The 23,100-nt window shown below is 31.1% G+C and overlaps 1 protein-coding gene across 2 annotated transcripts in view; it reads right to left on the reverse strand.

The window, feature by feature from the left end:
* Nucleotides 1-20,770, reverse strand: part of Bx (LIM domain-containing protein Beadex) — a 72,412-nt gene extending 51,642 nt beyond the window's left edge. The window contains exon 1 of one of the 2 annotated variants that reach the window (XM_077431293.1): nucleotides 20,469-20,770. In XM_077431293.1, coding sequence (XP_077287419.1) covers nucleotides 20,469-20,474 — 6 coding nt within the window. In that variant the 5' untranslated portion in view covers nucleotides 20,475-20,770. The remainder of the gene's footprint in view (nucleotides 1-20,468) is intronic. The other variant, XM_077431294.1, reaches the window with a different exon arrangement.
* Between the last annotated feature and the right edge of the window lie 2,330 nt (nucleotides 20,771-23,100).

Here is a 23,100-nt window from a genome sequence, read left to right on the forward strand (position 1 = left end):
ATTGAAAAGAATTTTTCTGAGTATATCTGTAATGCTGCTGGTCAGACCAGGATTTGTGACTCCTGGTTGATCGTTTCCTATCAGAGTTTGCCAATTTTCTCTGATTTCATTGTTGAAACGATTCCCGATTAAAAATTGGCTAAAAATCCTTCCTACCCACTATGTCACCACTATTTGAGTATGATTAATGTAAATATTACAATAAAAAAAAAAATGTATGTACAATTCATATATGTCTCGTTAATTGTCGAGTTTAAGTGAGTGTCTCGTAATTTAGCGACTTATATAATAAAAAAATGCTGTATTGTTTGTAATTTGGCCAGGAAGGCGCATTGGGGTTTACCTGTAATGCCTTCCTGGTATGAAATAAAATAAATAAATAATATATATATATATATATATATATATATATATATATATATATATATATATATATATATATAAATATATATATATATATATATATATATATATATATATATATATATATATATATAAATATATATATATATATATATATATATATATATATATATATTATATATATATATATATATATATATATATATAAATATATATATATATATCACCGTTTTGTTTATAGTCTAGTTATCTTGTGTAATGTTTATTGACATTATTCAATAGCTCAGCGTTATCTATGACGATGTTTCTTGTTAAATAAAAATTATTCATTTTAATAATATACATATTTATGTATATGAAGTTTGCCCCTCTCTAACTTCTAGTAGTTTAAATTGTCATTCTACAGTGATTATAATTATTACAGCAATAATAATTGGATAAATTTATGATTTTATACTCAAATCTATCCAACATACATATACAACATCTTAGATGTATGTAATTTTCTTTGATTAATATGCCAGTGATAGCATATGCATGCCAAACTTGAGAATTGAACTCCAGAATGTTGCATAAGGTCCAGTGCACTCAAAGAAGTATGGAACACTGTATGCTGGGCATAACAAGGAGAGATATAAAACAGAATACGTAGTATGTCGAAGTTCTTGATGTAATGGTGAGAGTGAAGAGATTGAAATAGTAACGAGCGGGTCATGCAGCTAGAAGAACGGGCGATAGATAGACGAAAAATTGCTCGAATGGTACCCGAGAGAATGTAAAAGGATGCAAGGAATGCCCAGGGGAGATTTATGTATGAAATCAGAAAAATGTGTGGAATGAAATGAATGAGAGTTGCTCAAAACACAAACGAATGGAAACGTGTTGTAGAGACCATCATCCAGCAGTGGATGACGGTAAGTGGCTGTGATGATATTTAATTTAATATAAATACAATATTTATAACAGATTTTTAAATAAAACTTAAATAAAAAATATATAATCTTATTTAAGAATCAATTGAGTACAAAATGAATCTACAGATCAATTACACAAATGTTTAGTTTATGTATAATTTTACATCCTTTTTTGAATATTAAATTGAGCATTACCGCATGCGTACATTACACTGGGGCTATTTCCGAACTTTTTATATACATATTTTTAAAGTGCATTAAAATAAGTTTTTTTATTACATCGACGTCAATTTTACGATGCGGTTAAAAATTAAATATTGAATTTTGATCCTGGTGTGTGTGTGTGTGTGTGTGTGTCTGTGTACATATTTTGCGATTCGTTTGTATAACAACTCGCAAGTGGTGATAGGAGGGCAAAGGGTGATACGAAGAAAGGGACGGGAAGAGAGGGGGTTGGTTGCAGCGATGCATTTAATAAACGGGCAAAAGTTACGTGTCGCACGCTATGCACAAAACGGGTACTGTGCTTTTAAAATCTGGTAGGGTGCAATTAATGCAATTTCATTTTAGCGGTAGCGATGTCGACACTGCATACTGGGGAATTAATTAAAAAGTGGACATTGATTTATGGCGTCTAACCCCCCAACGGGACAGACTCATTATATTCCTCCTCCACATATTTTTTTTCAAGAAAACAAACAGTAAATAAACGCGGAGATATTGACCTTTCGATCGCATTGAAAAAATGTAGCGGAGAAATGTTGCGAAAAATTGCAATGGGGCAGAGTGGAAAATCTAGAGTGGGGCAATTTCTGTCTCGGGATAAAAAAAAATGTGTCGCTGCAAAAGGACGAGGCGAGTGGAGATAAGGATCCAATAAACAAATATATGTGATGTAAGGATCAGTGTCTCGCCGTGTCCGGGACAACACGGGAAACGTATTATATAAAACTGACCTCTCTCTGTCCCAAAGGGGACAATATCCCGAGAACGAAATTGCAACTTTTGACCTTACACTTAAAAAGCCGTAAATATCCGGCAAAGGCGCAATTCCGGATCTCATCACCGTCGCGGAATATCCCTCTGTCATATTCGATGAAAGGAGTACGCATTTTTTTCAATAAAATGAAAAAAAAGGCAAGGGAAAATGTCCGACGTGTGTTTTCCTGGCAATATAAAACTTTATGCACAGTTAGAAACTAAATATTATTTAAAAGAAGAAAGAAGAAAAAGCTATCAAAATTTGGCACATGTTGTCCTATAGATTCATATCGAAGCTCGCATTTTTATGGCCAAGTATCCGATTAAATTTTTTAAATTTGGGCAATATTACGTCTACTGTCACCCGAGTTCTTTACAGACATAAATCTAATTGGGCTCACAATTGAAGCGATTTATCTGTCATAGGGATCACGGCCCACGATACCTGTATAGTCGTTAACTACAATATTCATTTCGTTTCATTGTTTGACGAAGATTTTTAGCTTTAAATTTTCAAAATAAACAGAAAACTAACTCCTGCCAATCAATAAATTCATAAAACTCAAAATAAAAATTAGCTTTAATCTGTCTATTTAAATCTTAAAGGGTTTCGCACAAGTTAAGAAAATAGCATGGAGCTATCAAAAATATAATATATGTATGTAGGTACATACATATGTACATGCATTAAAAAAATACCCTCGACTGTAAGTACGCAATCTATAAAAATCTTTCAGCAACTTCAGGCAAAAAGTTTGATCTAGAAAACCATGTATAGAATACACATTTTTTCTATTATAAATTTTATATATTCAAATTTATTTTATATACAAATATTTTAGTATCCCAATCCAAATTATTTAAATTTCGAGTAAGTTTAAAATAATTAATATAGTGGAATTTTGATAAAAAAAAAATAAGGTGTGCTCCTGTTGCCAGGAGACCCCCTCGAAGAACAATGGTCATCGCGAATCGAGGCGCGCGTATCCCACAGAACAAAGCAGACGCGATGCGTTTTTAATAAAACGCGCAGATATGGCCCCAAGATATGGCCGATATTAGATGGGGGCGCTTTGGGGCCCCGGGCCAGCCGCTCTACGTGCGCCTCTGCCCCTCACCCACCCCCACCCCGCCGTGCCCCCCGGTCGCCATACAAAGGTAATAACTTCTTTACAAGTCCAAAGTCCGAGGGATTGAAAAGCAATTTCACTAGCGGACACCCATCCTCTTATGTCGGAGACGCGACCGGACTGGACACAAATAATTCTTTTTTTTTATTATTCTCCCTCCTATGTATTTTATCGTCAGTGCGGAAATAAGATCTGCATCAAACCCTCTTTCCAAACGCATAAGTGCGAACACACAAACTTTTCGGTTATAAATTTATTTTTATTTTTTATTGTATTTTCATAATAAACCTCGATCGCTCAAAGCGCTTGAAAGGCTGCTTGCTTTGTGGTAAACTTGGTTAAATTATTTTTAATTTTTAATCCAAAATCAAAATATAGTCAAACCTCCTATTACGCACTGAATACGTTTATCAAAAAGGCGTAAAAAACAAAAAAAAAAAAAAAAGAAGTGAAATTGTAAGTGGATGTTTTTTTTTAACAAATTCATTCTTTTTCTTTCTGCTTCTTACTTCTTTTCCGCTTTCTTGCGGAACAGATCTAGCACGTTGTACATAGGAGAGTTGACTGTACTTATTACTAATGGTTTTACCCGGCTTCGCTCGATATTTGTAATACTATACTAACCGCTTAAATATGGCTAATCTAATGGTAAACATTCATTTGTTTTTTTTACTAAATTTATTTCAATCAAAAAAAAAGTATTATTTAACAACAGCCAATTAGAAATGTATCACACACACAAACAATGAACGGTTTTATATATATAAGGGAACCGGAACTGAAAAAAGAATCCGGATCTGGAACTTCAAAAAAAGAATTGAAATCGAAAATGGAATTGAAATCGATATCGATATCGTTCGTCGTCATAGAAAATTTGATTTTTTCGATAACGTCACGGATTATCCCACCCAAAACTTACATACAAAGTCTCTTTCGAAATTATACATACATATATTAGATTACATATATATGTAGATATTTTCCATATCCTTATATTTCTATCATTTAAATTAAATTAAATCCGATTAACCATATGGGTAACTTAAATATTTACCTTTTTTTTCTTTTGAATATTTTTTTTCGAACTTCAATTTGTTATATTTCATAATTTTCATTTTTACATGTTGCTCCAAATCGACACCAATGCATAAATTTGTTAAACATAATACCAAACACATTCTAAAATGTACATACATAGGTATATTTAACAATCATCAAATTCGAATTTACGACGAATTTGAGAGAATCAGAGTTTGCTGATTTTATTGGATTCGTCTCAACAATTAAGTTATATAAAATGGCGAACTCTAACAGGAGTTTGTTGATCTGGATTTAATAACCACCCAGATCTTGCCAGAAGTTTATATACATATACATATAATAAATCGAATAATTATTCGATTCCAACCGAGATTTGAACACTCGACCTATCTACTCTAAAACAATGTTTAACCTGTGAGCTGAGTTGTGGCTAAACTTAAAAAAAAAAACTAATGAGAGCAGATTCTATCATCACCATTTTTTTAATAAAAATAAATTACAACAGTAAATTGTTGCCAACTCTATGCATTTAATTTTCCAGGTATTGCGGATGTTGGATTTTTTTTTGATTTATTGATTCGGTTGCTACTATTTCTAAACAAATTTGCCTAATACAATTTTTCTCACTTACTTTCATTCACTTAAGTAAATATTTAAAAAAAATAAACAAACATTAACTTCATGATAAAAATGATAAACAAAACGTGCATATGGCTACCCTTGATCAAATGTCTACCCCGTCTATTTGATCACACAATTAACTTGATTTTAGTGAGGTGTTGATTCAATCACAATTCCTTGTGTGTAGTTAAGCATAAAGTAATTAATGTCATTGTTTATTTGTGAATAAAACATATTATAAAAGCAACAATGAGTGGAAGTGACAAAGCAGGGAGAGAGCACTATCATTGCGTTGACCAAACATAAATCGGATATTGGAATTAGTGAACGAACGTTGCGTGAATCCTATTAAATAGTCACAGATGTTGACACCGTCCATTTACATATTGACGGCAAAATTGAACCGACAACGTAGAATTACCACGCATTCTCTTTTCCCCGGACGTATCCTCTTTTTGAAGCATTAAATTTCCATCCGGCCGGGTTTTTTTTAAATATGTAACGCTCTTTTGAAAATTTCTTAACCAGCGAACTTATCTGTGTCCGTGCACAATTCGTTTTCGAGCCGCCTATTGAAAAATCATGCCCAATTCGGCCCCGTCGAATACGATATTACATTATACGGCTGGGATGGGGGGAAAAGGGGGTTTTGCCATTGGGGCACATAATATATCCAATTCCGGGATGCATATGTTATGAGGTGCGGCGCGCCAGGCGTGCGTGTGGACCCGGACCGGACCTTGACCACCCCTGTCCCGTAACACATTATCAAACACACAACCGGCCATTATCGGCAAACACGCATATTTTCCCGCCCAAATTAATTTCGCCCGACCCCGTCCCATCCGCCGTTCGACGAGTGCCCGTTTTCTCATTCTGGTTGTGTATTAAAACGCGCTCGATTGATAAAGCGACGTACGAATCTGGAAAAAAGGTTGAAAACAAAACAACAAAAAAAAGGGGGGAAGATTATTTCCACGAAACATACCGGACGCGCCACGGTCAACCCTTACAGCGCGGACAGTGTGATGGCGGTTCCGAGCTGTGTTACTGTCACAACTCGTATCGATAAATTAATTCGACGTCGCATTAAATTGTAAAATCGACTTATAGGATGCGTGCGATAAATACTTCTATACGTTTTTATTGAAATTGTAATCGTATTAGGGTAATTTTGCATTGAAGTAAGAGTCATACAAGTTCATATTATTTATTTATTTTTTACATATGTATGTATATACCTTACAGGTAACCCCAATGTGCCTTCCTGGCCAATTACAAACATTGCAGCATTTTTTTTTATTATACAAGTCAATTACGAGACACTGAAAAACTCGCAAATTAACGAGACATCTATGAATTGTACATTAATTTTATTGTACATTAATCAATCACAAATAGTGACATAGTGACATAGTAGGTAGGAAGGATATTTGGCCAATTTTACCGAGAACCGTTTCAACAATGAAATCAGAGAAAATTGGCAAACTCTGATAGGAAACGATCGACCTGGAGTCGCAAATATCCAGATCTGACCAGCAGCACTACAGATATATCTGTAAGGCATTCCTGGTATATATGTTCGATTGTATCATCATCATCATCAAAGCCGTAGAGAGGAATCCCTGGCCCTGTGAAAAATAATTTCGGTCCCTATAACGAACTAAAAAAAAAGATCTTTTAGATATATTTTTAATATGCGAAAAATCTATCAGAACTATTATAATAATGGCGGACGTCATTTCCACATACTATATTGATGACCAAACCGAGCAAAATGGCAAAGTTTGAAAACGATTCAAAATTTCTTCTGACTAGAAATCGTAAGGGAAAGAAAGAAGAGGCTAGTAAAAATACCTATTTGTTGGTTGCTATTTTTTTTAAGTAATTGAATAAGTATGATATAAAAGGTATGATTTCCGACACGGGGCCTCTCGAGTAGTCAGTGCCCTAGGCCTGAGGGGCGCAAGGGGCGCAGGGGGCGAATGCTCCCGGGGGGGCACTGCACTAGTTGTTTTACACTGAAGCCGGGTAAAACAACTAGTATATAATTAGTGAAAGTAAGAAGAGGTTAGTAAAAAACATGATTTTTAATATACATATCTATGTATGTATTTCAGAATTATTCCGAATCCACTTTTATGCAAACCCTCGATAAAAAGAAACAATATGAGGGTCGATAAAACAGTTTTCTTTCTCCGATAAAAAAATGTCATTTTAGTTTTGAGAAGTTTGCAAGTTAGTTTAAAAATATATTATATTTTGCATAAAGAACTATAAGATCAATACTACAAAATAAACTAATACATCTTTGATTTTATTATATTGGTTCGCTGTCAACCTTTGACATATCAAAAGTTTCTCAGATCCATACAAATATTATTTATAGTCTGAACGAAACTCATCATATTTGCAGTGAATGCACACGAAGTCAATCGACCTGCATAGTTCATACTAAACAATAATATTAAATCAAACCTCTGACTTACGTACTATTGTCATTTGAATGTATGAATCCAATATATACATACATATATAACGAGAATGCATATTTCCAAGAAACCATACATATAGAAATTTTCATTTTTATTTACAATAGTAAAACGGGACTCGCTTTTTTTACTATTTGCACAATTTGTGCGACGAGTCAAATTTATTGGCTCATATTCGATTTGAATTGTTTACATTTATTACAGTATATTTCTGGACAAGCGATATCCCCTAGCCGAAAGCAACCCCCCCTTTCTTCCGCCCAGAAAAATAATATATGTAGCGACGTCTGTTGCTGGGCGCGCGCGAGATATGGAAGTTGAGGATTGAAACAAAAGATATTACCTCCCTTATTGAAATACGACCAGGGCCGGCACTGTTGTCCCTACATCTAAGACCACGGAGATCGAAAGCATAATAAAAAATGATTAACTATTATGTGTAATATACAACTTGCAAGATAACCTGTTTTAAAACGCAATCAAATTGATAAAGAGCTGGGAAATTTGTATATGATTATTAATCATAAATGTCATATTATACATATATGATTATTAATCATAAATTCGTTTTAATTTTTGTCCAATGTAAAAAAGTGTACGCAATAAAGGATAAAATTAATTAATTTCCAAAAATATTTACGTAATTAACACATTTGGCATTCCCATAATTTTTACTTTTTTTTTCGATTCAATATTCCGGTTTGCTTACCCAATCAATTTATGATGTTTTTACTGGCAATATTGGGTCGGTTCATGGGATAATCGACTTTATTTCGCGTTATTTTCATTTCATTATGCCTAAATGCCAATTTAAAAGCTCCCCTTCGGGTTGTCATTAAACACAACGTTGCTGGAAAAGACGCAAAACGACTTCATTTTTTAATTGAAAAGTGTTTGTATTTTATGTCAATAAAAAAAACGTCATTATATAATATATGTTAATAATGCATCGTTTTACATAAAAAAAACTACCACAATTTGGCAAAATTGTAAATAATTTGACACAACTTAAATAAAAATATTAAACCTCAATCATTCAATATATCATAACCTTACGAAAATATTAATATTTTTTTTATTTAATGAAATTGTAGATTGAATGTCCACAACTTGAATTTTACCAGTGACGCAATATGAATTCCAAAGCAATTTTCACGAAACCTCACAATGGTCGCTTGTTTTCTTTCAATTCGATTTGAATAATTGCAATTCTTTCACTCCAAATATAAAAATTGATCCTCCACCACTCTCTCCCTAAAAACCAATCATCCCCCAAAAAAAAACCGTAATCGTTTGCGAATATACCCTTATTTTAACCCCAACACAAAGTATGCATTATTTTAATACATACACACATGCATAGAATACGACAAATAAATGTACTGTACATTTTGCATTCGTTGGAGGTGGATTAAATAAAGGAAAGGGAGGTTTGGTTTGGGATACGTCAAATTCACTTGGACCAATATTTTTTCATTCCAATTATGTTTATTTTTAATCGAACGCACTCGCTTCTACATCGAGTTGTTTTACAACCTTTTTTTTATACAAAAAATTTACACGGCTATTATTCGCATATACACGAAGTAAATAATAGTACGAGAGGGGTGGAGTACCCCTGTCACAACCAGTAGTCGCGAATCGTTCAAAAATTTAGAACACAAAAAACCAATAAAGTAAAAAATATATAGTTATCGTATGCTGCGCGTTTAATCCGACATATTTCACAATATATTGGAATTTTTCTTTTGGGGTCATGTTAACTATCTTCATATAATAATAAACAAAAATTATAAGAAAATTAAAATTCTGGAAAACAGACAAACACAATTTCAATAACTGTCCTATATTAATTGTATAATAGTATGTTTGTCAATTTTACCTTAAAAATAGGCCTTAAGAAATTTAATGAATCGTTTTCTTGAAAACGGAATTTTAATTCGGAAAATAAATGAAAGAACATAAAATATTTAAATAATTGAACTAATAATAATATGAAAATAGATCATTTTGAAAATTATATGCTATCGGTCTCTTTTATTGATCGAATTTCGTTATTCTATATATTATATTATATAATGGCAACAAATTGAATGGTCAGTTTTTTTAGTAAATGGTCATTTCTAAAAAATTGGTCAAATGGAAATTTCACTGATAATAGTGTACTACATTGATTTTTAAATGCTTTTTATTATTACGAAATTATGTTCACAATACATCTTATATCTATTTTAATAGCTACTGATCTACTGATCATTTTCTATTTTACAATTTAATTTAATTTGGTTATTAATCACAGTATTATATTATTCTAATGTTAATCTAAAGCATAATAGGAAAAAGAGCTCAAAAACCTATTTACAATACTTAGTAGTGTACTACATAAATAAAGTTGAACGGCCTGTAAACTGCCCATTGTTTAACGTATTTTTTGACAAGTAGTAAATAGTCAAGCATTAAATGACCGATAGTATAAGTTACTGATCATTTATTTACATTTCATCTTTTCTTCTGAATTTCCTATGACATGCACGCTATAACGTGTGTCATAGGGAATTAGGTTTCGGTATCTAAATTGTCATTTTACGTAATATTGTGGTTTTTTTTAAATAGAGCGGTTGATATGTTACAATCTAGCAGGACAACTAACTCATTCTCCGACGAAACAGTCATTCAGATTGTATTCTTTAGGGGGCTGGTGGCCTCGTGTTGAGGGTTTTATAGGTTGACATTTAGAATAGCTTTAATAATCCCTATTCTAACGTAACTGACCGAATAATTACAGGCTTTATATAAATAAGTCAAATAAAAATCTAAGATAAATTCAATCTCGATGAATTTATTTTAATGAAACCAGAAATAATGTTGTAATGCATAGCGTAGTTCAAAGGTCGTCGACTACTGATCAAAAGCTTGCATGTGCCTGGTGAGAAATTTTTAATTGGAAAAAGTGTTTTCCTATTAAACAGAAGCGCAAGGGGAGAAAATTAGTTACAGAAAAAAATGTATGAAAGCCGAAGTGGACGTAGAGCTTTATTTGGGACACGTAAGCTCTTTGCTAGTGAAAGCTTTCCATTTTACTACCCCTTCCGATTTCCAACATTCGAAATTGTAAATACTTTAAAAGTGCGCCGACTGTCGAAAAGTCACATTAAATCACATTTATACGACACAATAATAATAATAACAAACAATAATGGAGCTGACGCGCCGTATCCAATTTCAAGGCGTATTGCATTTAATTAAAGGTCTGTTTACAGCTCAAATTACCGTAGCGGCTTCGACGGCACTAGAAGGGCTAACCCTCCCCCGACGGGGCACATGCACGAGATATTTATCCGTAATTTTTTACGAGGAATTTGTCAAACGTTTGATTCGGCTAATTGCGCGTACGGCGAACCGCGAACGGTCGAAGCGGCCGCGAATACCCGAGTCGAGAGGGCGAGCCCATTGTTTGCAGCAAAAGCAAACCCTTTTTGTATTTGATCGACGCTCTTGAGCCGATCATAATTACCCGTGAATTGCCGTGGAAATTCCATTACTTCCATTTTCCAATAAACAAGCGCGCGCGGATTTGAACCGAACACAATTGAAACGAACCCTCCACCCCCTCAGCCCTTCCACCCCTTCCCACCCATTCACGATTTCAACCACCATCTAGCTTACCCTTTCATCTGAAAATTTTCATCGATATGGATATTACCAACATTCGCCGTATTGAAATTTATAAATCCGCATAAGGTATTCAACAACATACATAATACTAAGCGACTCATTCGTTGAATCAAATATTAACAAACATGATACGGGTCTACAAATATTTATTTGTCAAACAACTTTCAAAACAATTTTGACATTACATAGTAGTTCCAAGTCGTCGAAAGAAGAACCAAATAAACAAATACAAATACAAAATAACAGAACACGTTTACGATATTAAATTAAACGATCCCTCAATCAGATTAGTATATTTTAGATGAAACAAATTCACCTTAGCAGAAATCTGGTCTGAAAAGGAGATCGATTCCCCGTAATACAAGTGACGAAACCATTAAATCGGTACGGTATGGAGAAAACAACAAATATGTGTGCTATTCGAAAAAACACAAATTTTATTTAAAAATTTAGATAAGAACCAGAATTGAGAAACATATGTATGTATATGTAATAATTGCGATGATTTCAAGCGGCTTCGGTTACCATAGAATGATGAAATAATGATCCAAATATGAACTTCAAAGAATTTTATCACAGTGGTAACTGGTTCTTTTTGATATATATATTTACAGAGATTTAACCCATACTCGATGACTTTTTTAGATCTGTCTTAACCTTTCTTAATCTTCCTGATATTTAATCTCGAATTAGTCATCATATGCCCTGCGTTCATACATACATATTCATGTATAACGATGTTTGTTTATTTAATCGCTTTGAAAGTAACTAACACCAAATTTAGTACTTAATCTTTAGTATTAAGTTTTGTAAAATATTCTTGAATAAGTAATTTCAAATATAACAGTTATTTTTTAAAAAAATTGCACGATCATATAAATGAAAAAATATATCATATCTAATTAATATTCCATATTGTTTAATATGGTAGTATGTACATATGTTTTCTTACATCGACATGTGTTCGTTGAGTTTGTTTTAATACTCGATACAATTTAAATAATATACATTTACATATACAGTATAGTGTGTATCTGGAGAAGAATCATTATCGATTATTAATAAAATAACTTAAGATACGCATACTTTTTTCATTTAAGGGCAAGAGTGGTTCCCCGTCTGGGGATGTCTCCTCTTTGGTGGCGAGAGGCCTATGGCCGAATTGCTCATAAAAAAGCAATATCCATTCTGGATGTATCGACTTTGGGCAATTTAAAAGTTTCTAAAACTGTTATTACATTCTACCCCGCCTCCTCCCCATCAGCACCACCTACTGAACCTCCTCCCATCCTCTCCGTGACTCGTTTCTTCTGGACTGTCTTCATCCTCTCCCTCCCTCCATTCATCCCTCGTCAACGCAAGACTCATTATTTGTGCCACTCATCAATTTGACGAGATACACGCGGCGAGTAGGAGGGGTGAATTGGATTTCTGAAAGTGACTCTTCTGCAGAAGGAAATCGAGAGTATTGACATTTATTACCACTAAAAAGTTTTGGCCAACTTTCAAAATTCAAAACAAAATACGCAGGGTATTATGCAAAAAAAAGCATAAAAGTGTTTTCAATAAACTCATCTTACGCAGTATAATATACATATTTATGTATTTACATAATACTAAAATAGAGCACAAATAGAGCAAAAGTTTCATCCAGTAAAATCATAAAATATTTTATAAATAATACATATCCTATGATTTGAAATAGTTTGTAATAAAATACATATTTTAATAAATAGTATTATGAAATCCGATTTGATTTAACAATCAAAAAAATCGGATTTGCTACAGATTTGCGAGAAACAGAGAGGGCGATTTTATTGAATCCGTCACAACAAAGTTAGATAAAAAGACAATTCCTAGCAGGAGACCGTCGATCTGGATTTAATAACCATATAGATATTGTCAGCAGCATATTTAAATATTATATATAGGTACATGAGCCGTTATATTTTTAATTGGCGTAAATTCATTTTTCTTCATTTCGAGAAATATTTCGCAAAACAATAAATATAATTTTTGCATTTTACAATATTGAAAAATACTGGTGGCCTGTAATAAGTTTTTTCTGCTTTTTTGAGATTCTGGACATATCGAATTTAAAGTACATAGTGATAACAATTTGTAAATTAAGTCAAACTAAAATACTGTTTTTGGAACTGGAAATTGGACTTCGGCTCATATAACAATGTATTCATATGTAAATATGGTACTTGTCAAATTTAATTAACGTAAAATTTTTACCTTCAATTTAACGATAATTTATAAATAATTATGTACGTAATTGTATTGAAATTACTTCAAAAATAAGAGACAACAGTCATAGCAGTTAGATAACGTAATATGAACCATAACAAATTTGTATAATACATATAATATTGAATCAATAAATACATTGTAAAGTGCATACGAAGCGAAAAATTGTATTAAAAACGCTCAATATCTATAAATTCGTAATTAAATTCAATTATAACTTGTGTAAAGCTATCTGCAACTTACATATTATATAATTATGTATAAAAATTTCGATTGATATTTTTCAACGTCATAAATGTAGTACGCAAACATATATACCAATTAGTCAGATCAAAATGAAATAATTTAAATTATGTATTATGCTACATATGTAGTGTGTATAGGCATTTAAAATGAATAACTTTGCACGTTATTAATTTTATTGCAAATATAAGACGTTCGGAACACATGTTCTTTAACGGGTTAGGAAAAAAAACAATAATTCGTACCAGTAGGACATTAATTAGAAATTCTTCGCACATAATTAATTTGCTAATTAAGCGAAGCATGATGTCATACGCTTCACTCCATATATTATTTTCGTTTTAATTACATTTACAGCATAATCACAAAAGCAATTACTGTTATCTGTTTGAAATTTTCAACGTACATATGTTCTAAGAGCATTCATATGTATGTACAAACACGCATAATATTTTAATCATTAATTAAAAAAAATGTATTAAAACAAAACGGCCGTTCTTGACATTTTAATGAAATATGGGAGTTTTCGGTAGCAGAAGTTTTACTTGTTTTTATTATAAAGATAGCATTTTGTTATTCATGTAATTTAAACTTTCCTTAAACAGTCTTAAGGTTCAAACAACAAAAATTTAATTTTTGATAAATGCGGTTGAATAAAATAATAATGTAACATATTTAAACTATAAAAAACTAATAACAGCGTTGACAAGATTTAAAAAACAACATATTATTTATGTGCGAATGTAATATTGAATTTATATAAAACATCTGTACCACTTAATGGATTTCAATTTGAATAAACTCGTTTTTATGAGACAATTTTGACATACATACATAGTTACGATAGCATAAACAACAGATGACAATTTTTACTAATTGACTCGCTGTAATATAAAGAGGTCGACACAATTTATAATTCCAAACATAAAAAATTACAGTCAACTAATTAATATTCGCTATTACAAAATGGCCTTAAATTTATTAATAAAACTGCTTTTGCTTTTCATTCTCATTTTTTTAGACTCGCATAATATGTAAAATATTTCAATTACGAGTACATATGTAGTCGTAAATTACCATATTAAAATAAAAATCCTGTATTTCACAGAGAAATTGATATTTTAGACAGACTCAATTTACAAAACTATTTTTTAACAATAGTTTATTGTTGGTAATATAATAAGTATCGTAAAAGAGCCAGACGTCCAAAAATAATAATATATTGTTTGTTAATATTAAATTACATAGTATCCTATTACTATCAGTTTAATTCTTTGTTACAACAATATTACCTTTTCTTACATTTACAAATGTATTTATTGGATATTGAAACATTTTCATATGGAGCACAAAAATTATGTATCTACCGACATTTATATAATATGAAAAAAATCATTAAATTTATATGTACCCGTTCCTTGATATCAGATTTTATAAAGGTATATAAAATATTTAGCAGGTTTCTAAGCCGGAGGTGGCTCCCCACAATATGCATTTTTTTAATTTATAAAATTATCATCATATTTGACTATCCTCGAAATTTTCGACACTCACTCCACATCTCTATGAAAAAAATGAAATGCTTACATCAATGTGTGAATCAACTGACGGTACTTGTTTTAAATTGGAAAACCAATAATTAAATACGAATACTTGAACTCGGTCATGGCACAAACATGATTAAAATAATTTGAACGATACGATCTATAATTGGTGAAGTATAACATTCGCCAAACAATTATTAACATTTGATATAAGTTAAATGTCATAAATAACTATTCATTGATATTCTAACGAAAACAACTCAATCAATGTAAATTAATGATTATCAACCGTTGTAAATTATTGGATCGCTGTCGATCGTTAATACAATATATCACGATTTAATTAACCTATTAAAAATAAAAAATATGCATTGTTGATTTATGCAAAACTCGATAGATAATGCATAGTATGTACATATTATGCTTTGCCTTCGTATAAAATATACACCGTACAAATTGTAGCGATAATTTTGCAATACGCAAATGACACTGATAAAATACTAATTTGCATAAAATTAATATATATTGTATGTATACGGAATACTTTTTGCATAATCGGCTATTATTTTATTTAATACACTAAATATAAATTGTTCTTCATAATGCTAAAATGATCACTGGTAATAGAAAAATAATGGAATACACACAAGATGAAATAAACGTAACAAACTATATATATTTGTATATCTTCGTGCGTACATATAAATAAAAACATTATAATTGGTGTCAAAGTAGTTTGTTATGTTATCTTCAGATTTAATGGGTAGTTTACTTTTATCATCTCACCATAACAAAGTGCTTAAATTAAATCCTACTATCTTATCGCCGTAATACCGGGGCAATACTGTGAATGGCAACTGAACATATTATAATTTTAATGAATAACATATGTATGCATTTGTATGCGATACATATGTTTGTATGTACGCACGTACACATTTACTCGAAAGTGGAGAGTTAACTTTGTTATTCTCATAACTCATTATTTTCAACAGATAAAATAACTCTCTCGGTTATCGTGCTATCGTGCGCCCTATTATTTTAATATGGACGTGTCAAATTTGAATCGTTAGTTTAATGAGCCGGCGGTATCAATTTAATAGGACTGTCGAAACACTGCTTATTATCACATACTTTCTTTCTACAGCATTTATAAAATATATTAGAATAGTTATAACGTCATTCACCTTCACTAAGATAAAATATTAATTAGATTCAATTAATAATCGAAGTGCCATTCGATGATAAATTTATATAAAAAGAATAATATGACCTTATCAGTTTAAAAAAGTTGTACTACATATATGTTATAACAGTAGTTGGACGATTTTGTTGATCAATTTGATAAATTTATAGTAATTTTGTGACAGTCATGCAGTGGAATTCATCGGATCAGTAAATTAGATGATTTGATCAGGGACGTCCCTTGGGCATACGCAAATAGGGCGACTCCTAAGAGCGGCACACTTTATAGGGCGGCATATTATATTTGCTTTGTATGATATAATTTTTTTTTTCATTCAAGCCCGTACATTAATCATTCACATTTAAAATAGAATTCGTCATTTAAGAAAGGCGATTAGGTGATTGCATCCTAATTACTTACATATATTAAAACGTTTATATGTACATTTCAAATTAAATTGAAGACATATAAAAATGTAATTTAAAATATCTTTACCAGTGTTTTTCAAACATATTTGTGCCGTGCCTGATTTCGGCGCTTCAAAAATCTCCATGCCCCCTAACATATTTTTAAATTCTGAAAAAAATATTTATGAATGTTTTAATTAAAAAATGATGCGCTAGATAAAATTATTTTCAATATAACTTTCTTACATGTACAATTCGGAAGAAAATAACTTCAAATAATAATAAAAAAAACTAAATTTCAAATAATAATCTGAATATTAACGAACTTTTTTTTTTCAATACTCATTTTACGCATAGGCTTTATGAATGATGTACATATAATAAAAAATAATTTATAAATTTAATTGGTATATAAGAAAAGTCGGACGAATTTATTACGGAAAGAATAGTTGTTTGCAACTCGAAAGCCCTATAAGTTCTTTATATTACTATAATAATGAAAAAATTGTTCCCTTGTATCATATTTCCAGGGCGACATTTTGAACTTTTTCTAAAGGCGGCAAATAAGTCTGAGGACGTCACTGATTGTGACTCCCGCACAACTTAAATAATGCTAGATTTAACTTAATTGATTGCAAGTGAAGTTATGTATCAGCAAAAAAAATACATCAATTCAATTAAATTCATCAAAATCTAAAATTGCGCAAATAATTTTAAAATATTGAAACTATCAATTTGATATATTTTAAAACATTAAATTCAACGATAAATAGGAATGGTAGTATCTAATCGTGCATTTTTACTTTATTTTTAAATATTATAGCATGTGTAATGAGGACTTTACATATTTTTTAATCACACAAGTTTTTGAAGAATCAAAGTAATTTACCGTTGAATGCTTTAGACCACAAATTATGCGTTTTTAACATTAATATCAGCTTAAATAAATTTAATTAAAAATAATTCATACCCATCTTTTCAGACATAATTACATGTGTAGCGACCGTGTCTATGTATGAGCATATTGTGGGTGTGGTAAAATATTTCATGTACCTATTTATGTCTATTACAAAATTAAATTAATTTTAAATACATAATGTATGTTTGTGGTATTTATTTGTATATATTTGAAATAATTAAAGTTGGGATTCAAACGCGAATTTAAAAGCCAACGAAACGTAGTTAATTCGGACTACGTCTTTTATATCAATTAGCGAAGTGCAAACTGGTAACCGGGTGCCGCTAACAAGTCCTCTTGACAAAATCATTTAGCGGAAAAAGGATTTGATGTCGCTCGAGCTAATGAGCCCTCTCTCTAGAGCCCGGCTCTGCTCTCTTTCTCCTCTTCCCACTCTCGGTCCTCCAGTTTATCTATTAATTAGTCATTATGTAGACGATTCAGCCCGTAATTTCGAGTGGTGGAACGCGGAGAGTAATTGCGGTAGCCAATTAATGCTGGTACAAAAATCCTCGCTTTTTATACAAATTACACACCTACATAAGTATAATTCAAATAATAAAATAAACATTTAAATTAAAATTCTCATCATTAATTTAATTTATATGTTTAAAAAGTCTGTGCGCCAGAATGTCAATACACTGGACTAATTTTGGACAAACTTTCACTGCACATTTCCTATAATTTGCATACGTAAAATAATTACGAGCAATTAATACAAGTGTCTAATTCAATAAGCAAATTGTGTCGACGACTTAACATAAAATACTCAATCGCGATTAACACGAAATACATACATAACTGCTAAGTTGAAAGGGCCCTAATTTTCGTTCGTACTGAATGGGTCATATATTAGTTATAAAAGCGAAAGCAATTTTCTTTCGGGCAAACAATGCTTTCTAATTGGGTAATTACAAAATGTCATTTTCGATATTAAATAATGGGTATAATTTTACATCATTACTGAAGTTTGCACATTTAATAATAAAAAAAAAACATTTCCTCATCAGTATTGATTATGATATTACTGACACGTCAGTATTTACTGAAAATGTGACCGAAGTAAGATGATGTTATTATTAATAAAAATCTTTGTTTTAATTTGATATTAGCCAACCACTGAACAAAACAAAAATAGAATATTATTAGAAAAAAAGCGTTATCTAAATTGATAAAGATATTAAAAATAATTTTGTATGCGTCTGTAGTGGATTTAATATTTAAATAATAATATTTATACAATATTCAATTAAAATTATTCCCGATAACAGATGTGCGTAAGATTTTCAAACAAATAACCGCTTTAATTGGACACCAATTTTATTTGCTATCGTCATTACTTAAGCGTGCAAATAAGCCAATATAAATTCATTGATATCTAAATTTAAATAAAACACATTTATCTAGTGTAATGTTTAACTATTAAATCCTTTGTACAAAGTTTTCACAAACTTTAACACTTAAACAATTAAGGTCGTTTCATTTTGTAACGACAATACGATAACACTCAATTACTACGAAAATATATTTGGATAAATTACTCAATTATTGTTCTTTAGATTGCTCATTCAGTCGATGAATGAAATTTCGAATACTAATAAATACGGCGATTATTTTAAATACACACTTGGAACGTTGAAAAAAAACAGATAATTCTCGTAAACGTTTCGATAAACTTTCTTAATTAAATTTACTCAGATGTCACATTACAAATGAAAAATAAAAATAAACACTTGACAGTGATATTATCACAGTTTATTCATACAAAAACACACCACAACAAATTGATTTTAATTACACCGCGAAAAAAAACGTAATGTAGTCTACATACATATGTAGTTTTCAAACCCTACTTCAATGCAGGTACAATTATAAATTGGGAAATATAAACATACCTAAGCAATAATTTGTCATTTTGGTATTGTATATACACCTGAATATTACGAAACAATAGGAAAACGACCGATATATACTTCTGCAAATGGAAGTTTAGTCATAATGTATGACAATTCAGACAAAATGTGAAAGTTATGTATTCGAATTCATATTAAAAGTTATGAGTCATTTTCAAATAATAATAAAAACTTCAAAACAAAATATAAAAATATTCAAAAGTATTATTCGTATTAATAAATTAAAGGTTTTCAATTGTTTGAATTTTACAAATAAATATAGTTTCACATTTATATAGAAACATGTTTCACATTCAATAGAACTTTTAGAAAGTACGATACATATTTAATGTATATAGATAGTAATTCAAAATAAACACATATGAATAGTAAAAATATTTTTAATCTTTAAAATATAATCGTAAAACTTCACTTAAAACCGATAAACAATTCCGTTAAAAAATACAAACTAAGACCACAGACAATTTTTGAATTAGAGTTTTGTACAACAAATTATATACATATGTATATATGTACATACGTAAATAAATTAATATAACAGTTTTTAACTGATTTAATTCTAAATTTTACTTCAAATAAAAAAAACGTCTAAGATAATATCGTATAAATTCGCGAGAATAAACCGGCGAGCGGATCGCGAGGGAAAGTTGCGCGCGGAATTTTCAGCGTCCACGTGTTTCCCAAACGTCAAAACAAAAACTTTTCGCGCAGTTTCACACGTGCAAAATCAAAAATACACGTACGTACCTTCATGAAATTAAAGTCGCCGCTTCGGTGCCACGAAACAGCAACACTGGTCCGGAGATTTTTCAGGATAAGTGTACAGGTGAAAAGTCCGATGATTCGATTTTAATTTTTTTCTTTTTAATTTAAATTTATTTTCGAAGAACACAAAATCGAAAGAGATCGAGAAAAGTTCAAACGTGAAGTTCAGATTGACGTGAGGTCCATGTTTGGAGATCACGAGTGTTTCAGTACGCGTGTTATCGGCGCCGTGTCCGTTCGCCGAGTGCGGTCGTTGCGAGCGTCGCGACGCTCCACGACGCACTGCGCTCGCGTCCCACCTCCACTATCCACACACCCTCAGATGGGGGGTGCACACTTCAACCCCCACTCTGAGTCTCCTCCCCCATCTCCAACATATTCTTCTTTCAATCACCCCCTCCTATTTCACCTTATTCATAATTGTATCGGTTGTATCACCAAAACATGCAGAATGAGATATATTTTTTAATGTAACTTCCATGCAAAAAAGTTACGGAAGAAGTAACTAAAGCGTGCGTGCTGCTTTTTTAACTTCTATGAACGCGATTATGAAAGTGGTAACGAAACGTGTGTGTTGTTTTTTTTATATAGCCAGCAGCATAGCTCGGACGTTAAGCTTCTGCTTACCGTCAAGAAGGTGCCGGGTTCTATCCCTGAATGAAAATGAATTTTTCAGAGTATGCTGTTGGTCAGACCTGGATTTGTGACTCCAGGTTGGTCGTTTCCTATCAGAGTTTGCCAATTTTCTCTGATTTCATTGTTGAAACGGTTCCCGGAAAAAAAATTGGCTAAAAATCCTTCCTACCTACTATGTCACCACTATTTGAAAAATTTGATTGATGTACAATAAAAATTTATGTACAATTCATAGATGTCTCGTTAATTTGCGAGTTTTTTCAGTGTCCCGCAATTCAACGACTTATAATAAAAATGCTGTATTTGTATTTGTAATTGGCCAGGAAGGCGCATTGGGATTTACCTGTAAGGCCTTCCTGGTATATATGTAAAATAAAAATAATAAATAAAAATAATAACAAATTTTAACAAAAATTCAACGTTACCCAGACTTCATCAACTCAAAATAAAATAAAATTATATCGCGCGCTCATATTACCATTATTAACCTATGCTTCACCTGTATGGAATAACGCCTCGAATACTAACCTTTCCAAGCTCCAAGTAATACAAAATAAATCCCTAAAAATAATTTATAATACACCCATATATGCTAACTTGAAAAAACTGCATGCAATATATAATATTCCGTTTGTTACAGACATTACTAACAACTAACCAGTAGATTCTATGACAGAATCACTAATAACCATACTAACACACTTGTGAAGAGTCTCGGTGATTACAACAAAATGTCTATACCCTTCAGGTATAACACACAGATTACCTAAACACAATCTACTTTAGGTCATCGACTTTAGTGAGTCTTTAATTAATATTATCTATTAGATGTATTATGAGCATTTATAAGGATTGTAAATAGGTTTTTGAGCTATTTTTCCTATTATGCTGTAGATTAGCATTAAAATAATATAATACTATGATTACTTATCAAATTAAATTAAATTGTAAAATAGAAAATGATCAGTAGATCAGTAGCTATTAAAATAAATATAAAATGTATTGTGAACATAATTTCGTAATAATAAAAAGCATTTAAAAATCAAAAAAATAAACTGGGAAATGACTTTAGCCAATTTGATATATTTAATATTAGTAAACAAAATTTTAAAAAAATGTTACATTATCATTGCTTTTGTACATATGTACAAAGGCTAAATGCATTTTATTTTATTGTTTTCATTTCATTTATTCATTCACATCGGGTATCTTCATTGTTTAAAACTCCTATTTTTATTCCTATATTAATATTGTTTTTTATTACTGTTCTATTGTATTATGGTTTAATGGTCCTTGCGGCCGTTTATGTATAAATAAATAACATACTAACTGAACCCGGCATGCATTGCAATGCAACAATAACGCATGCAATTCCCGTTTCCGTTCCCATTGCGTTCCCGTTCCCGTTCTCGTTCTCGTTCTCGTTCTCGTTCCCATTTGTCGGAAAAATGCAGACAGTGAACACATTGGAAATTATTCAGTTGTTTGTTTATTTTACTCTAAAAACGCAGGTCCCGACGCGAAAACATTTGAAATTATTGTGTTGCAATGCAACTCATTCCCGTTTTTGGGCAATTTTGTTTTACAGTAAGCTTTCCAGACATGCATACAACAAATCCTGAAAGTTGCATCGTAATCGGTTGAGTGGTTTAGGAGTTTATATGAGACAGACAGACAAACAAACAAACAGAGTTTCATTTTTTATATACATATATATATATATATATATATATATATATATATATATATATATATATATATATATATATATATATATATATATATATATATATATATATATTATCAAAGAATATAATATAAAAATATTATTATCAAAGAATATACACTAACTAATTCCATATTTTATTTTACTAATACTTATTTCAATTCAATTGCTATCATCAATAATTGTTGTTTGATAATTGATTCTATATCTTCATTTATAATTACATATACTTGTACATGCATTACATTTTTT

The sequence above is a fragment of the Arctopsyche grandis genome, chromosome 5, assembly GCF_051622035.1.
Source record: "Arctopsyche grandis isolate Sample6627 chromosome 5, ASM5162203v2, whole genome shotgun sequence".
In the NCBI taxonomy this organism is placed as follows: domain Eukaryota; kingdom Metazoa; phylum Arthropoda; class Insecta; order Trichoptera; family Hydropsychidae; genus Arctopsyche; species Arctopsyche grandis.